The 15,203-nt window shown below is 49.8% G+C and overlaps 1 protein-coding gene across 1 annotated transcript in view; it reads right to left on the minus strand.

Annotated features, from left to right (window-relative positions):
* The window catches only part of LOC144177904 (hemicentin-1-like), a 299,755-nt gene that overhangs the window by 110,771 nt on the left and 173,781 nt on the right, over positions 1–15,203 (minus strand). Inside the window, exon 8 of the mRNA XM_077705496.1 lies at positions 13,524–13,871. Within this exon, the coding sequence (XP_077561622.1) occupies positions 13,524–13,871 (348 nt within the window). The remainder of the gene's footprint in view (positions 1–13,523; positions 13,872–15,203) is intronic.

Raw genomic sequence — 15,203 nt, forward strand, 5'->3', positions numbered from 1 at the left:
CATATGAGCAAGGTGCGCACAGGTCTGCTAGATGAGCGTGAGTGGTCGCGTGACGCTTTCACGTGGCATTCAGCGAGAACACAGGGGGAAAACCCGTAAATGTGCTTGGTGAGTACACCACCTGTCTTCCCCGTCTACGCGTGGGCTCGTAGGTAAACTTTTTGGAGTGCCAATGACCAATGAGGCCCGGTGTTTCGTATTTGGTGCAAAGGTACACCTAGGTATTGAAGTGCGTCCTTATCCCTACTAATGCCACCAAATAAGGACGGTTTCGCACCCCATTCACGAAACCAAAATCCCTTTGTTTTTTCCATATTCACAGCTGCTCCAGACGCGCCACAAAACTGCCTGGTGAGATTAAGGACTTCTTGAACGCTTTTTTTTTATCAGCACAATAATAGGCAATGTCATCCGCGTAAGCAAGGACCTTAACCTCACAGGATAGCGATGAAAAGCCCCGTACTCTTTCACTCTGCTGAATACTAAGGCACAGAGGTTCCAGGTATAAGGCAAACAACAAGGGTGAAAGGGGGCAGCCCTGTCTAACAGACGACTTAATCGAAACTGGCTTAGACAGAACGCGGTTGACGACCAGTTGTGTGGTGCACTGTTTGTAACAAAGCTGAATGCCTTTTAACAACACATCCCCTAAATTTACCGCTGCCAATAGTGCGAATAGAAAATCATGAGCAACGAGATCAAATGCCTTTCTAAGGTCAATTTGGATAAGGGCCACCTGCTCTGCCGAATCAGACACGCACTCCAATATTTAACGGGCAACATGTATGTTTGTTTGAATGCTCCTACCTCTAATACCGCAAGTTTGGTGAGGTCCTACTAAACTAGTGATGACAAGTTGAAGGCGCCTAGATAAAATTTTTGCGAAAATTGTATAATCTACATTGCAGAGAGAAATTGGCCGATAGCCGTCAACCGATTCCAGCTTGTGTTCATCTTGCGTTTTCGGAATTAAAACGGTGTGTCCTAAATAAAAGGTTGGCGGCAAAATATCATGGTCGTATGCTGCTGTGAATATGTCTAACAGAACGGGAGCAAGGATAGCAGAGAACTTTTGGTAAAACTCTTCGCTCAAACCATCGGGCCCCGGGGTCTTGTTTGTCTTGAGGTCAGAGATGGCAGCCTTAACTTCTTTGAGTGTAATAGGCCCAGAAACCAGAGCGCACTCATCGTCTGTCAGCTTTGGCAGTAAATCAATGAGGGAACTAAATAGTCAAGCGAGCCTCTCAGGCATGGATGGGGCGAGAACTTCCTGTGTTTGCGGGTGCGCACGTTTGTAATGTCTTCCTTGTCGCAAAGCTTGTTTATGTGCTGCAAATACTCCACTGTGCGCGTTCTAAAGAACAAGCTCTACATAGAGTTTTTGCAACATTTGTGTGGGGGTCCCAATAGGAACCTATGCGTAGGGACAATTTGTTTCTTCCATTAGTGTCTGGGGGTGCTGGGCTGATACATTTGTTTGTACACCAGCTTGTATCTCGGTTTTTCTTCTATAAGGTGACGCATCATCTACTTCTGCTCAACGTTATTCAACAGCGCATAAGTTTTCATTTACCGTTTTTGCTTGTCTCCACTGGTGAAGTCAGTACGAAGCCGCCATGGGGGTTTTTAAAGGAGGTGGTCGACACCTTCAAATTCCTTACTGCGATGTTTTCCCTGCAATATCTGTTTATCCTTTCCAGGAAGGCTTTGACGAACACTTTATTAGAGAGTCTGTTCCCAGTGCCGGTTTATCGCCAGCCTTACATTGGCCACCATGAGGACAGTGTTTTGAAGCGGGTCACACGTATGTGTCTTCCTCCAAATGCAAAAACGTTTTTCTTTAAGCTGCATACATCAACCCTCCCAGTGAAAACATGGTTGCGCGAGAAAGGAATGTCTATTCCTTGGTCTGACAATTGCCGTTTATGCAATCAACCTGAAACCATTGATCATTGTTTCGTTTTGTGCCGGGAAGAGGTGTTTTTCTGGGATGTGTAGCAACGAACTCTTAAAAAGGACATGGACATTACCCCTTACACAATTCGGTTCTTGCCTTTTAGAGATGTTACTGGAGTGCCCTATGATATATTTGTTGTGATCGGATTGTATAGCTTGTGGAAGTGCCGCATGACGGACAGGCACGCGGAATCCCCTCGCCCAACGAAGTCCATTTTTCGGGAGCAAACTGCTTGGTGCGGAGCATTTATGCGGCGCAAAGTGACCCACCAGAATGGCTGCATCTGTTGGACGCGTGCGTCTGCTTGCCAGAGTTTTAACGGACGGCTTATTTTAGCTGCAGTGATTTGCATCTTCTTGGATGACTCATAACTTTTGTAGGCTCTATTAAGGGCAGTTTTCCATGCAGTAAAGAAAAAAAATCGTTCGTAGCTCAATCGGTAAGACAACGGGCTCTCGCTTTGTTATTCTATTAGTTCCAGGTTCGATTCCCGGCGGTGCCAGCAAATTCTTTTATTTGTTCGCTGGAGTTTTCTGGTGACACCAGCGGTCGCGAAAGAACCCTTGGAGGGTAGAGGTGAAAAGCTTTGCTGTACAAAAGTTTTGCTTTAAAACGATAAAAAAATATTTGTTCGGCAGCAGCTTGTGCGACACGCGCATTCGGATTCGTATGTCCAGATACGAAAGTTTCTTTTGTGATAGAGTCAGAGATGGCTTGATCACGCATGCATCCCCTCCGAGGCGGGCCATTTCAGAAGCTTCGATAAGTTCCCTTGTTATTTGGTTGCGATGTCTTGCTATTGTTATAGTCTGATTTAAGGCAGGTTTACATTCTTTTCCTTTTTACAATCTCGCCTGTACGCACTAAGGTGCCCCGTGTTTCGACGCTCTACATTGCATTGGTGCTACCGCAGTCGATCTTTTAAACACCGGGACGTCTGGCCCACGTATTTGCGACCACAGGAGAGGGCAATTACATGCACAAAATTTTCGGTATACGCAACGAACTTGTTCTTGTGTTTGACTTTGCAGGTCCTTTTCCGCTTCTGTCCTGGGGAAGTTTCTTTACAAATCGTTAAAAGATTTTCAGGAGCGGAAAAAACTACCTTCACATTGCTGCGGGCACCAATCTGCTTGAGCCTATGGGAAAGGTGGTGTACGTACGGGACGACTGCGGTTTTCCCCTTGGCCTGGTCCCTCACGTCAACCTCGGACGGTTCGTTTCTGAGTGAACGTTTGACGTCTCCCAGGAGCTTATTTGCCACAGAGATAACAAGCACCAGTGGGTATTCCGCCTTGCCTAGACGATTCGCTTGCGTCAACAGACTGTGCTAGCACTCGTAAAAGCAGGATTTGTTAAGCTCATTTTTGAGGCAAAGGTTAGCGATGTCACGTTTTACAAGTTTTGAGTGGCCCGAAGAGTGGGGAAGCAGCGGCTTCATTGATCGTGGCTCGTACTCCCAGCAAAGTCGTCCACGCAACGAAATACGCGGGTGACCTTTGACCATTCTAGCAGCGATGCGACAATTCAGTTCTTCGCCTCCAAATGTAGGTCGCTGATAATGGGGGCAATGCATGACCCAATGCACACACCTTGCTTTTGAAGGAAGATGTTACCGTCCCATTCTGCATAGGTCGACTCAAGGTAAAACGATAGCAGCTCCAAGAAACCTTCTATGGTCACACCTGCATTGTTTTGAAACGCCACTGCTCCGAAGGCGTCAATGCTGTCTTCAACGCATTTCAAGATTTCGTCGTGGGAGAGAGAGTAATATAAATCCTTGACATCAATGCTGAGGCCGGTTACACAGCGTCCACTCTGTTCTGTGGGTGATTACAAGTGACATCCCGGTGTTTAAATGATCGGCTGCGGGAGCACAAATGGAATGTAGAGCGTGGAAACACGGGGCACCTTAGTGCGCACTGCCGAGATTGTAAAAAATGTAAAGAAGGTAAACCTGCCTTCAATCAGATTTGACAATAGCAAGACATCACAACCAGTTAACAAGGGAACTTATTGAAGCTTCTGAAATGGCCCGCCTCGGAGGGGATGCATGCGTGAGCAAGCCATCTCTGACTCTATCACAAAATGAACTTTCGTATCTGGACATACGAATCTGAATGTGCGTGTCGCACAAGCTGGTGTCGAACAAATATTTTCTTACTATTTTTTCGGTTTTTGTCATTTTGTTTTATCGTTGTTTTATCGTATTCCGATTTTATCATGCGTGTCTTGGGTGTGCGTGGCGTGACCTCAAGAATGTACCGGTGTGCGGACGATTTCTGTGTATAAATATGCCTTATTTTCCTAGTAAATCTTAGTTGGAAGTAGCGCGTGTCCCTGTGCCCTGTCGTCGTTCCTCGTTTGTGTTTTGGGCTTCGAGCGGTCTTGCAATGGAATACAAACTTGCCCAGAAGTCCGCCCTAATCAGTTACATTTCTAGTATAACGGGCCCTTTTCTGTGTATAACTTTATCTTCTTCAGTTCTCGTTACTCTAATCGCCTTCGCCACATGCCGAGAACGCACGTTCGCGTACTGTGCGCGTGTGAATCTGGCTCCCCCTGAAATCCTCTGGTTGTTCAGAGGGTTCACGCCCTCAGGTGGCTGCATCAGACGAGTCTGCAAGTTCCTCAGTTGCGAGTGGCATTGGCAAGCGAGGTTCTCCAAGGACAGCCTGCACACGAAGTGCACCACGAGAGCTGCTCGAGCTACGAAAAGCAGAAGACATGGCGGAAACTTTGCGACGAGTACAACAATGCGACGCACCACCTATGGAGGGCCACCTTCGCCCAGCTTCGTGCTTCCCGGCCAAAGAAAACGCACGCTGACAGCAACCCCGTTCACATGGAGGACAATGTGCAACTCCCCGGTGAAGTGCAACACACCTTGGGCCTTGGCCCAAAGTTCACCCTGGAACACAGGATGACAGCGGTGGAGTGTCTAACACTTGTCAGACAAGTGTCCAGGTTGGCCCCTGCTGAAGAAGAAAACCAGTGTGTGTCGTCCGGTGTGGACGCCATATCGCGCTTGAAGCAGCCCCGCCCCACCGTTCCTGTCAGACGTGTGAGTGATTTCTTTAAAGACAATAAAGACAATAACCTATGTGTGTTGACGGCGGACAAAGAGGGAGGGTTTATGGTTCTCTCAGTCGACGCATATCGACAGAAAGCTGGGGTGGCGATTGCCTCGACGTTTAACCAAATTCAGATGTACACCTTGAAGGTGAAGGCCAGCGCTAAGAAGCCGTGCGCGCGGCAAAGTTTAGAAAACTTGGAAAAGAGGCTCGATAAAGCTGATGAATGTGGGTTGAGAATGTTCTTTTCAGCTAAAACACATAAACCCGAGCGAACCCTTCGGGTTATCGTTTCGGAGCGAGGTACATGGCAAAAAACTGTTGCCGTATTCCTGCAACAGGAACTGGGCCAGTTAGATATAAATGATCCATTTTTAATAACGAGCTCTCAAGAGGTGATTTACTATCTGAAAGAACAGAGTGGACGCTCTGTAACCGGCCTCACCATTGATGTCAAGAATTTATATTACTCGCTCCCCTATGACGAACTCTTGAAATGCGTTGAAGACAGCATGGACACTTTGGGAGCAGTGGCGTTTCAAAGCAATCCCGGTGGTACCATAGAACGTTTCTTGGAGCTGCTTTCATTTTACCTTAAGTCGACCTATGCAGAATGGGACGGTAACATCTTCCTTCAAAAGCAAGGTGTGTGCATTGGGTCATGCATTGCCCCCATTATCAGCGACCTATATTTGGCGGCGAAGAACTGAAATGTCGCATCGCTGCTAGAATGGTCAAAGGTCACTCGCGTCTTTCGTTACGTGGACGACTTTCTTGTTCTCATTAACGCGAACGGCGATCTTAACACAGCAGTGTCAACAACGCTACAAGTGTTCACGGATTCCTTAAAGCCGCTTGTAATCACACACGAGATTAATGAACGAACGAGCATTAGGTTTTTGGATCTCCGGCTTCGGTTTTCTTACAAACATGTGTGCTGGGAATACGAGCCACGATCAATGAAGCCGCTGCTTGCCCACTCTTCGGGTCACACAAAACTCGGAAAACGTGGCACCACTAACCTTTGCCTGAAAAATGCGCTAAACAAATCCTTGTTTCACAAGTGCGAGCACAGTCTGTTGGCGCAAGTGAATCATCTAGGCAAGGCGGGATACCCACTGGCGCTTGTTACCTCTGTGCAAATAAGCTCCTGGGAGACGTCAAACGTTCCCACAGAAACGAACCGTCCAAGGTTGACGTGAGGGACCAGGCCAAGGGGAAAACCGCAGCTGTCCCATACATACACCACCTTTCCCATACGCTCAAGCAGATCGGTGCCCGCTGCCATGTGGACGTAGTTTTTAAAGCAAAGCTTTTTACCTCTACCCCCCAAGGGTTCTTTCGTGACCATTGGTGTCACCAGAAAACTCGAGCAAAGAAATAAACGAATTTAAGACTAACAAAGCGAGAGCCCGTTGTCTTACTGATTTAGCTACGAGCCCACGCGAAGACGGGGAAGACGGGTGGTGTACTCACCAACCACATCTACGGGTTTACCCCCTGCGTTCTCGCTGAATGCCACGTGAAAGCGTCACGCGACCACTCACGCCCATCTAGCGGCCCTGTGCGTACTTTGCTCATATGCTAAGAGTAACAAAAATTAAAGCAAGCTCACACCAGTGCATAGCATCTCACTTCTAGTACGCCAATGTGTTAAAGCCTGTGGCCTCCAGTGTTCACGTAAAAAATCACAGCTCCTTGTCGTCCGCCCTCACGCCAAATCAAGGAATACATTCAAATAATCCTTGATGGCCTAGCCATCACTCCAAGCACCCGCGTCAACATCCTTGGCCTACATGTTGAGGCTAACACCAAGAGTGACGTCTCCTTGCAGCGACTCAAAAACAGCATTAATCAAACCATACACATGATCAGGCGGGTTGCCACCCAGAAGCGAGGCCTAAATTAGTCCGGTACCTTTCGATTAATTGAAGCTTTCTCTTCTCGAGAGTGACTTACGTCAATCCCCTATCTTCTCAATAAGGAAGACATAGAGATGCTTTATATAATGACTAGAAAGGCGGTCAAGCAGGCCATTGGTCTTCTCATGAGTGGTTCCACACAGAGGCTGCTTAGCACGGGGCTCCACAACACTTTGGAAGAGCTGATAGAAGGCCATCTTTCTAACCAGAAGGTCCGACTCAGAACAACGGCAGGTAACCGCATGCTTCACCAGATTGGTTGAGCAGCCCAGAAAGTCACTCCGCTTGACGTACTCCCAGACTTTTGGCGACTAAAACTTAAGATGCTCTTTTTGCTTAGAAATATGAACCCCTCACATGACGAGAGTCACCGAAAAGCACTTGCTCAAGTGCTAAACACCACGTTCGGTGGGGATCATGCAGTTATCTACACAGACGCCTTCAAACATCGAGGGCAGCAATGCGCCATCATCATGGCTACCTCCAGTAGCAACCTCCTTGCATCTACCTCGCTTAGGACCCAAGAAATGACGGCAGCAGAAGAGGCAGCCATCACCCTGGGTCTCACTCAACCAGGGGTTCGGAGGGTAGTCACCGATTCCCAGCAAGCCTATTGGAATTACCAGTCGGGTTGGGTGTCCTCACCTGCACTGCCCGTGCTAAAAAAACACTCCCCAAACAGTTCCATTCAGCTCGTCTGGACCCTGCCCTCACGGTTTAATGGAGGGCAACAAATACGCCCACACAAAAAGCCTGCGCTTTTACCTCCCGTGCTATGGAGCTGCACGAGGACAGTCACCCGCTTGTGACGTTCAGGGAGATAACCCAGCATTATCGCCTTCTGAGACAGACCGTACCTTCGCCTTGCCCTGACGTTTCCAGAGAACAACAAACTACTCTACGGTTCATACAATCCGGGCTCCTTCCCAAAGCCTACGTGTCTTCACTTAATGCGTCCGAATCACTATGACGCTGAATGTTAATTTTGCTCAGAAGTAGGAACATTCTAAGCATGCTCCTCTCTTTCCGTCAACTACCCAACAAGAGCCCTGGGGGAGGCTGCTGTCCAGGCCCTCTCAACCTACCCAGCTTCAGCGGGTGGACAGAACACAGGCCGCGCGGTCTGCATATGGGCCCCACAGAAGAAGGAATCACTCCTCAGGGCTGCACTCTGGGCCGTTTAGAAATCTGAACAGAAGTATTCCTTCCTCCTTCTGCTCCTTCTCTGCCACAAATCTCGTCGGCTCTGTCCGCGGCGCAGAGACGGAGAAGTCAGATCGTCTAACACCGGGTTGGACCTTTAATTTTATAAAAAAAGTTTCCACTCTTGTTCTACACCAATACAACTCAACCAAACATCGTTCATGCATCATGCATTGATTTAACCTGACCAAGAATATCTCTTTGAAGTAATAAATGGTGTGGTTAAGTGCAATTCACTTTTCTCTGGTTTTACCATTTGTAGAGCGATGTGAGTGAATTTAAGTGACGTCGCATGGGAAATCGTTATGGGTGCCGTTTACAGCTTTGCTTTCCAACCACATTCACGGGGTGGATGGGCGTGATTTTTTTCCGCTTCTGAAAAGCTTTCAAAGATTTGTAAAGAAACTTCCCAAGGACACAAGCGGAAAAAGACCTGCAAGGTCGAACACGAGAAAAAGTTCGTTGCGTATACCGAAAATGTTGCGTATGTAATTCCCCTCTCCTGTGGTCCCAAATACGTGGGCCAGACATCCCGGTGTTTATATGATCGACTGCGGGACCACAAATGAAATGTAGAGCATGGAAACACGGGGCACCTTAGTGCGTACTGCCGAGATTGTAAAAAAATGTAAAGAATGTAACCCTTCCTTCCATCAGACTATAACAATAGGAAGACATAACAACCAGTTAAGAAGAGAACTTATCGAAGCTCCTAAAATGGCCCGCCTCGAAGGGGTGCATGCGTGAACAAGCCATCTCTGACTCTATCACAAAAGAAACTTTCGTATCTGGACATGCGAATCTGAATGCGCGTGTCGCACAAGCTGCTGTCGAACAAATATTTTTTTATCGTTTTTTTCGGTTTTTGTTATTTTGTTTTATCGTTGTTTTATCGTATTCGGATTTTATCATGCCTGTCTTGGGTGTGTGTGGCGTTACCTCAAGAATGTACCGGTGTGCGGACGATTTCTGTGTATAAATATGCCTTATTTTCCTAGTAAATCTTAGTTGGAAGTAGCGTTTGTCCCTTTGCCCTCTCGTCGTCCCTCGTTTATGTTTTGCGCTTCAAACAGTCTTGCAATAGAATACCAACTTGCCCAGAAGTCCGCCTTAATCAGTTAGACTGTACAAGCTGTGTGATCGTCTGAAGAAGGTCCTTGTGGCTGCAATGATAACTGGGCTCCACGTTCCAGTTAACGTCGTCGCAGCGCCGACGCTCAGAGCGCCCACGCAGCGACTCGCCTAGCCACGGCATTTGCTACTACCACTGGCGCTTTGGCGCCGACACCCGCAACGGCCGTCTGCCCTGCGCCTGGACGAGAAGCAGTCCGGCCGGCCGCCAACGGGAAAAAGCGATCTCGGCCCAACTGAGGAATGTCGCCTCCTTCACGTCACCCAGTGGACCACCGGAAAGAGGTTTCTCGTGGATGCCGGTGCCCAGGTTAGCGTTTTGCCCGCTGTACGCTCGGATGGTTCTTCTCGTGCCATCGCGCAGTAAACAAGCAGTAGCCGGCACGCGCATACCCGTCTACAAGGAACGTCCGAGTTTTCGGGTGGGTTTTTCTCGTTGGCGACGTTCGCACCGCCATCCCCGGTGCCGACGTTCCTCGCAAAACATGGCCTTGTCGTCGACCTAAAGTGGCAGCGGCTACCTGATGCAACCACACTCTTTTCAGTACAAGGTGTGTCAGCAGAGGCAGCTATTAATGTAGCACTATGCTGTGCTACAGTTGCCGATGAATCGTTCGCCACCTTGCTACGTGACTTTGCAACCGTGTCAGGGCCACCAGACTGGACTCAGCCTGCTCGTCACACCATTCGTCATCAAATTATCCCCAATGGCCCTCCCGTTTTCTTTCGACCACGGCTACTCACGCCCGACCAATTCAAAGTCGCCCGTGCGGAGTTCAAGCTTATGATGGAACTGGCGATCAATCTTCCATCATACAGCAACCACGCATCCCCACTGCACATGGTGTCAAAGGAAACTGGTGAATGGCGCCCTTATGGAGATTACCGGTGTTTGAACACCAAGACCATTCCCAACCTCGAAGACTTCACCGCCACTCTGCACGGGGCCACCATGATCTCCAAAATAGACTGATTGCGAGTTGACCACCAGATCTCCGTGGCAGAGAAGACATCCACAAAACTGCCATCACAACACCAATCGGCCTGTTAGAATTTCTACGCATTCCGTTTGGACTTCAGTACGCTGCACAAACACTGCAGCGCTTCATTGATGTCGTGACACAGGGTTACCGTTCGTCTACGCCTACGTTGACGACATTTTGATGGGCAGCACATCCCTAGAAGAGCATCTGAAGCATCTTGGCCTTCTTTTCTGGCGCATTTGTGCTCATGGCATCGCATCAATGTCTCGAAGGGCGAGTTTGGTGCCGCTGCTCTGGATTTCCTTGGTCATCGTTTGGACGCCACTGTCATCCGTTCACTTCCGGCCAAGGTCCAGGCCATCGACTTTTCCAAGCCAGTGTCGACGACAAAGCTCCACCAGTTCCTAGGACTGGTAAATTTCTTTCGCCGCTTCATTAGGAACTGTGCCACGCTGCTCGAACCTCTCCACAGGCTGCTTTCTACCAAACGTTCATCCACTTCTCTTGATTGGAACGCTGCAGCTGAACTCGCCTTTGGAGCCATCAAAGGCGCTCTCACCGACGCTGCACTGCTGGCTCATCCGAATCCGAGTTTTTCGTTGGCACTCATGAGCGACGCGTCAAGTTCAGCCGCCTGAGCTGTCCTTCAGCAGCGAGTTAAAGGTGCATGGCAACCGCTAGCCTTTTTTCCGAGCGCATGACTCCGCCTCAGACACGATATTGCCTTTGCGGCTGCAAACTGCTACGCATGTACCTCGCTGTTCGTCACTTCAAACACCGCCTTAAAGGACGCAAGTTCACGACCTTCACCGATCAGGAGCTGCTCAAGTTCGCCTTAAACCATCCTGACATCCTGTCCACTCCACTAGAGGTCCGTCAACTAGCATACCTGTCTGAGTTCACGTCCGACATCCAGCATGTCAGTGGTGCGGCCAACTCCCCCGCAGACACACTGAGTCGCATGCACGATGTATTTGCCATTTCACCAAGTACGCAGGAAGGACCTACCGACCCGCTTTGACGTCCACGAAATAGCTGCGACGTAGCGAACGACAGAGCTTGCCCGTCTACAGCTCATCTACAGCTCACCTACAGCTCACAATCTTGAAGACTACCGGTTCGTGATGCATCTCTCGTCTGCGACACATCTACAGGTGTTCCCCGACCTTTCCTGCATGCTTCACTTCGTCGCCGCTTGTTTGACGCCATCCACAACATGGCCCAGCCCGGTATTCGGGCATCTCATAAACTTATAGCATCCCGCAACGTTTGGCCATGCAGGAATGCTGACATTCGAGACTGGGTACGATTCTGCACGCCGTGCCAGGGTTTAAAAGTTCAAGGGCATTCCGTTCGTCATGCTGGACAATTCCTCATGCCGGTTGAACGTTTCTCTGTCGTTCACATTGACCTCAATGGCTCCCTGCCTCCTTGCCAAGGTTACCGGTACACATTGACCTGTGTTGACTGCTTAAATCGTTGGCCTGAAGCCTGCCTCCTTCCCGACATTACGGCCTCCACAGTAGCTTCCGCCTTTGTCTTTACGTGAGTGTCGCACTACGGATGCACTTCCAGTGTCGTCACCGATTGCAGCCGGCAGTTCGAGTCGTCCTTGTTCACCGAACTACTGCATTGTCTCGGAAGGACTCGTCCGGGAACAGCTGCGTGCCACCCGCAGTAGAATGGGCTGTTCGAGCGTTTCCATCGACACCTGAAGTCTTCAATCACTGTGCACGGCTGCCCAACTGAGTTTGCCCAATCACTATCTCTGACACTCCTTGAAATCCGGTGATACAAAGTGGACCTCTCATGCACGTCTGCTGAGCTCGTCTATGGTACATCTCTGCGTTTGCCAGTGGACTTGTTCGACGAGTCTTCACACTTCGCCACTGCCAGCGACTACGTCGATAAACTACGGGAGGTTTTTTGGCAACTACCTCAACTCACTCGCCCTAAAAAGTACCAGACGGCTTACAAGCACCCAGATTTCAAAAGTGCCACGCATCTTTTCGTGCGTTACGGACCCGTCCGAGGACCACTGCGGCCATTACCTTGGTTCGTACCCTGTCGTACACCGCCACAAGTCGACATTCGTAATGGACATCAACGGCTCCTAAGACACCGTCGCAATTTAACGCCTGAAACCCGCGTACTTCGACCCGCCCTAAGTCACTTCGTTGGAACCTGCTGTACCCCCTTTAACGCCACCACCTCGACGTGTCCACTAGAAGCCAGAATGACGTTTTCGCTCATCACTCCCGCTCCTCCCTTGGGGGCAGCCCTGTAGCAGCAGCTCGAACGGCCCCATGGCATCTAGCGCCGCACCTCGCGTCGCAGCCCGAGCGACATGGCGTGACAGCGTGTGCGGCCGCGCGAGAGCGCACAAGGACACGGGGTCTCGCTGTGTGCTCACAAAACAGAAGCTGCTTTGCCTTGTGGCAAACGGTCGTCCTGCCTGAGGCTGCTTTCTCTCGCCCGACATAGCGCCCTACATCCCCATTCGTTTCATTTCGTCTCTTCCCCACTATTACCACCCGATTGCACTCCTACTGATGCCCTCCGAATGCTGTCCTTCACACTTCCTTTTCACCTCTCTTTATATCCCACTGTCAGTCCTCCCATTACTCCTCACCCTTCCCTGTCTACATCGAACAATCCATCCCCGGGTCACGTGATCTACCCGCAGGCCACGTGACCCATTAGGTAGGTGACCTAGTGATCAACACTGGTGGCTAAGCAATGGCCAACGAAGTTTAATTACATGACAGCGAGCAGACCCCCAGTAACAGTTTTCAGTGACTGCGGGGACAGACAGATACCAAAAGTTTTACCTTGACGTAGCCCAAGTATGAGAATGAAAGACACACGCGGTAGGGGTAAGTTGCCCCACCGCTAAATCCGAGGTTTTCGTATGCGACGCTGTTGGGGTGCGCTACACATGGGAGCAAGACAGCCTCGATTGCAAAAAATATGACTGCATAATGACATTTGAGCGCCTCCAAGCTGCGGGTACGCCCATATCTGCTGCCGGTAAGAACTGCGTTGTGCTACAATAAAACCCACAATGGCATCTCGCTGCAGCTTACGTTTCTCACGAATCTCTCTTATACCGCCACAATAAGCATTTTGAGGAGAAGCATTTTCACACCCTCATCACATCCAGTTTTTCTGTCAATCTCTTCCAAGAAAACGCATCCAGAATTTCTCAATGATTCGTACTCCATTGAAAATTTCAGAGATATTATGCACTGACCAATAACGTCGACGTGGTACTCTACGTGCGCGATGCCTCCTTTGTTGGCAGCCAGACAGACGTAGCCACCGCCGTCAGCGGCTTCCACGTGCACGATGTTCAGGGTGCTCGCGATGCTGTTGTCGCCGGAGGAAGAGGACGTGAAGACCCTCTCATTCGAGCGAACATCGAGAGAAGAGGCAGCTAGGCCTTCGCTGTCGTTGCCCAGCAGCACAGGGCGGCCGTTTCTCAGCCACGTGACTTGAGGCAGCGGACTGCCTTCCGCCAGGCAGAGCAACGAGCTGTTGTGACCCGCCACCGTCATCACTTTCAGCTCCGCCGGGCCGGCATTGTTCAAGGTAGGTGGTACTGCAAATTGGTGCGTTCATAGCTGTCATATCAGTTTTGACTACCTCTGCAAACTTCACAGTATGTGTGGTGTGTCAGCATGCACCTCCACAAGCACGTAAGGCAACAGCTACAAGCGAAACGGCGGTATCCAATTAATTTTTTGCACAAGTTATTTCGATGGCTCGATTAGATCATGAGGTCCTCAGACATGCTGATAGCTTCATAAAAGGAAAGAGGCTGAATAAAGACAAATAGTATAAGTGCGGCAGCGGGGAATAACATTGTTATTTGTGTCCGCACAATGCAATATATACACTATTCTATTTTGCTGCAATCACACAGCAGCGGATAATGAAACTCTAGTGCCGCGCGGTTTTTTTTTCTGCAACGCGAGACACTGGAGAGTTTTAGCTGACCGTTTTTCACGGTCCGCTCCGCTCCGATAGCAAGCGGGAGCGCCATTGCGCATGCGTGGCGCGCTTGGCCGCGAACGGCATTGGCTCCGGTTGCGCTGACCGTGCCGCCGATACGGGAGCGGACCGTCGAAAACGGTCAGCTAAAACTCTCTAATAACTCAGTCGCTCTTAGAGTGTTTGGGATGCCCTGAAGCCTGTTACGGTATTTATACAACAAAGCGTATGAAGTGTCACCGCCACAGACGAAAGTGACAATGTTTGCAATGCGACAAAACTAAAAGAGCCAATAAGGTAGGTCTGCACAAGGCTGAAATGGAGCGCGCCGAAAGGCGCGCGGGGGATGTCTTTCTACGCGGATGGACGATACAGACTGTGGTAGCGGCGCCCGCAGCTATCTGTCCGTGATCGGCGAAAGAAAGGAGGCGACGGCAGTCCAGGTGATAGGCAAGCAAGAAGAAGTCCCGACGTTTATTTCGCACCGGTTTAAGTAGCAACTGTGACGTCAGAGACACGTGGTTCCATACAGGCGCCAGGCATGGTAGATCGGCACGTCATGCAGGAGCGCACTTTCAGCGGCACGGGAAACATTCCAGCACGTCCTCCCTTTTTCACAATAGATGAGCATTTTTTTTGCGCGTGGCATTTAGAACATACACACATGACCAAAATCAAGAACGCTCAGTGGTGAGGAACCACGTACGAAACCTCATTCATCAATACCGTAGCAAGCTGGTCGCTTAACTACTCTACCAGACCTGGTCACAGTCTCTAAAACGGAAGGTACGGACGTTGAAATCCCAGCCTCTGAATCTGGATGGACTCGCATGCTGAAGTTGATGCGGTGGGTCGCTTCCTTTTAGTCGAAACCAATTCGGCTGACTCGTTTTCAGTTGGAAACGCGTAGCAGCCTTCACGCTTCCCCTGTTGTGGCAAG

The sequence above is a fragment of the Haemaphysalis longicornis genome, unplaced genomic scaffold (assembly GCF_048455015.1).
Source record: "Haemaphysalis longicornis isolate Haplotype H1 unplaced genomic scaffold, Haemaphysalis longicornis Haplotype H1 scaffold_1, whole genome shotgun sequence".
NCBI lineage: Eukaryota > Metazoa > Arthropoda > Arachnida > Ixodida > Ixodidae > Haemaphysalis > Haemaphysalis longicornis.